Source organism: Buceros rhinoceros, unplaced genomic scaffold (assembly GCF_000710305.1).
Source record: "Buceros rhinoceros silvestris isolate BGI_N320 unplaced genomic scaffold, ASM71030v1 scaffold9375, whole genome shotgun sequence".
NCBI classification, from domain to species: Eukaryota; Metazoa; Chordata; class Aves; order Bucerotiformes; family Bucerotidae; genus Buceros; species Buceros rhinoceros.
Window position 1 is genome coordinate 5,960 of NW_010414567.1, and position 292 is coordinate 6,251.

General features: G+C 40.1%; 1 protein-coding gene across 2 annotated transcripts in view; it reads left to right on the plus strand.

Moving 5' to 3' along the window:
• Window positions 1–27, plus strand: part of GREM1 (gremlin 1, DAN family BMP antagonist) — a 688-nt gene extending 661 nt beyond the window's left edge. For both annotated transcript variants that reach the window (XM_010137134.1, XM_010137135.1), the window contains one exon: window positions 1–27. This exon is cut by the window's left edge and continues 3 nt beyond it. In XM_010137134.1, the coding sequence (XP_010135436.1) occupies window positions 1–27 (27 nt within the window).
• The last annotated feature ends 265 nt before the right edge of the window (window positions 28–292 follow it).

A 292-nucleotide genomic window follows, 5' to 3' on the forward strand; every position in this document is an offset into this window, starting at 1 on the left:
CGGTGTATATCTATTGACTTGGACTAATCTGAGACAAACGCAGCGATTGCACTCGGACTGTACGCAATCATTGCCAGCATACCTTTGGGGCTGGACAAAACTGAAAGGAACCTAGTGAATTAATTACCCAAAACAAGGAAAAAAAAAAAAAACCAAAACCAAAAAAAAAACCACAACGAAAAACGTGAAACAGAGAAAATCGATGTAAGGGAGCGGCAGGCACGTGTGTGTTTGTGTGTAAGGGTGGAATTGGATGTGTACAAGCAAATATATGAGTGTGTACTATGACAAA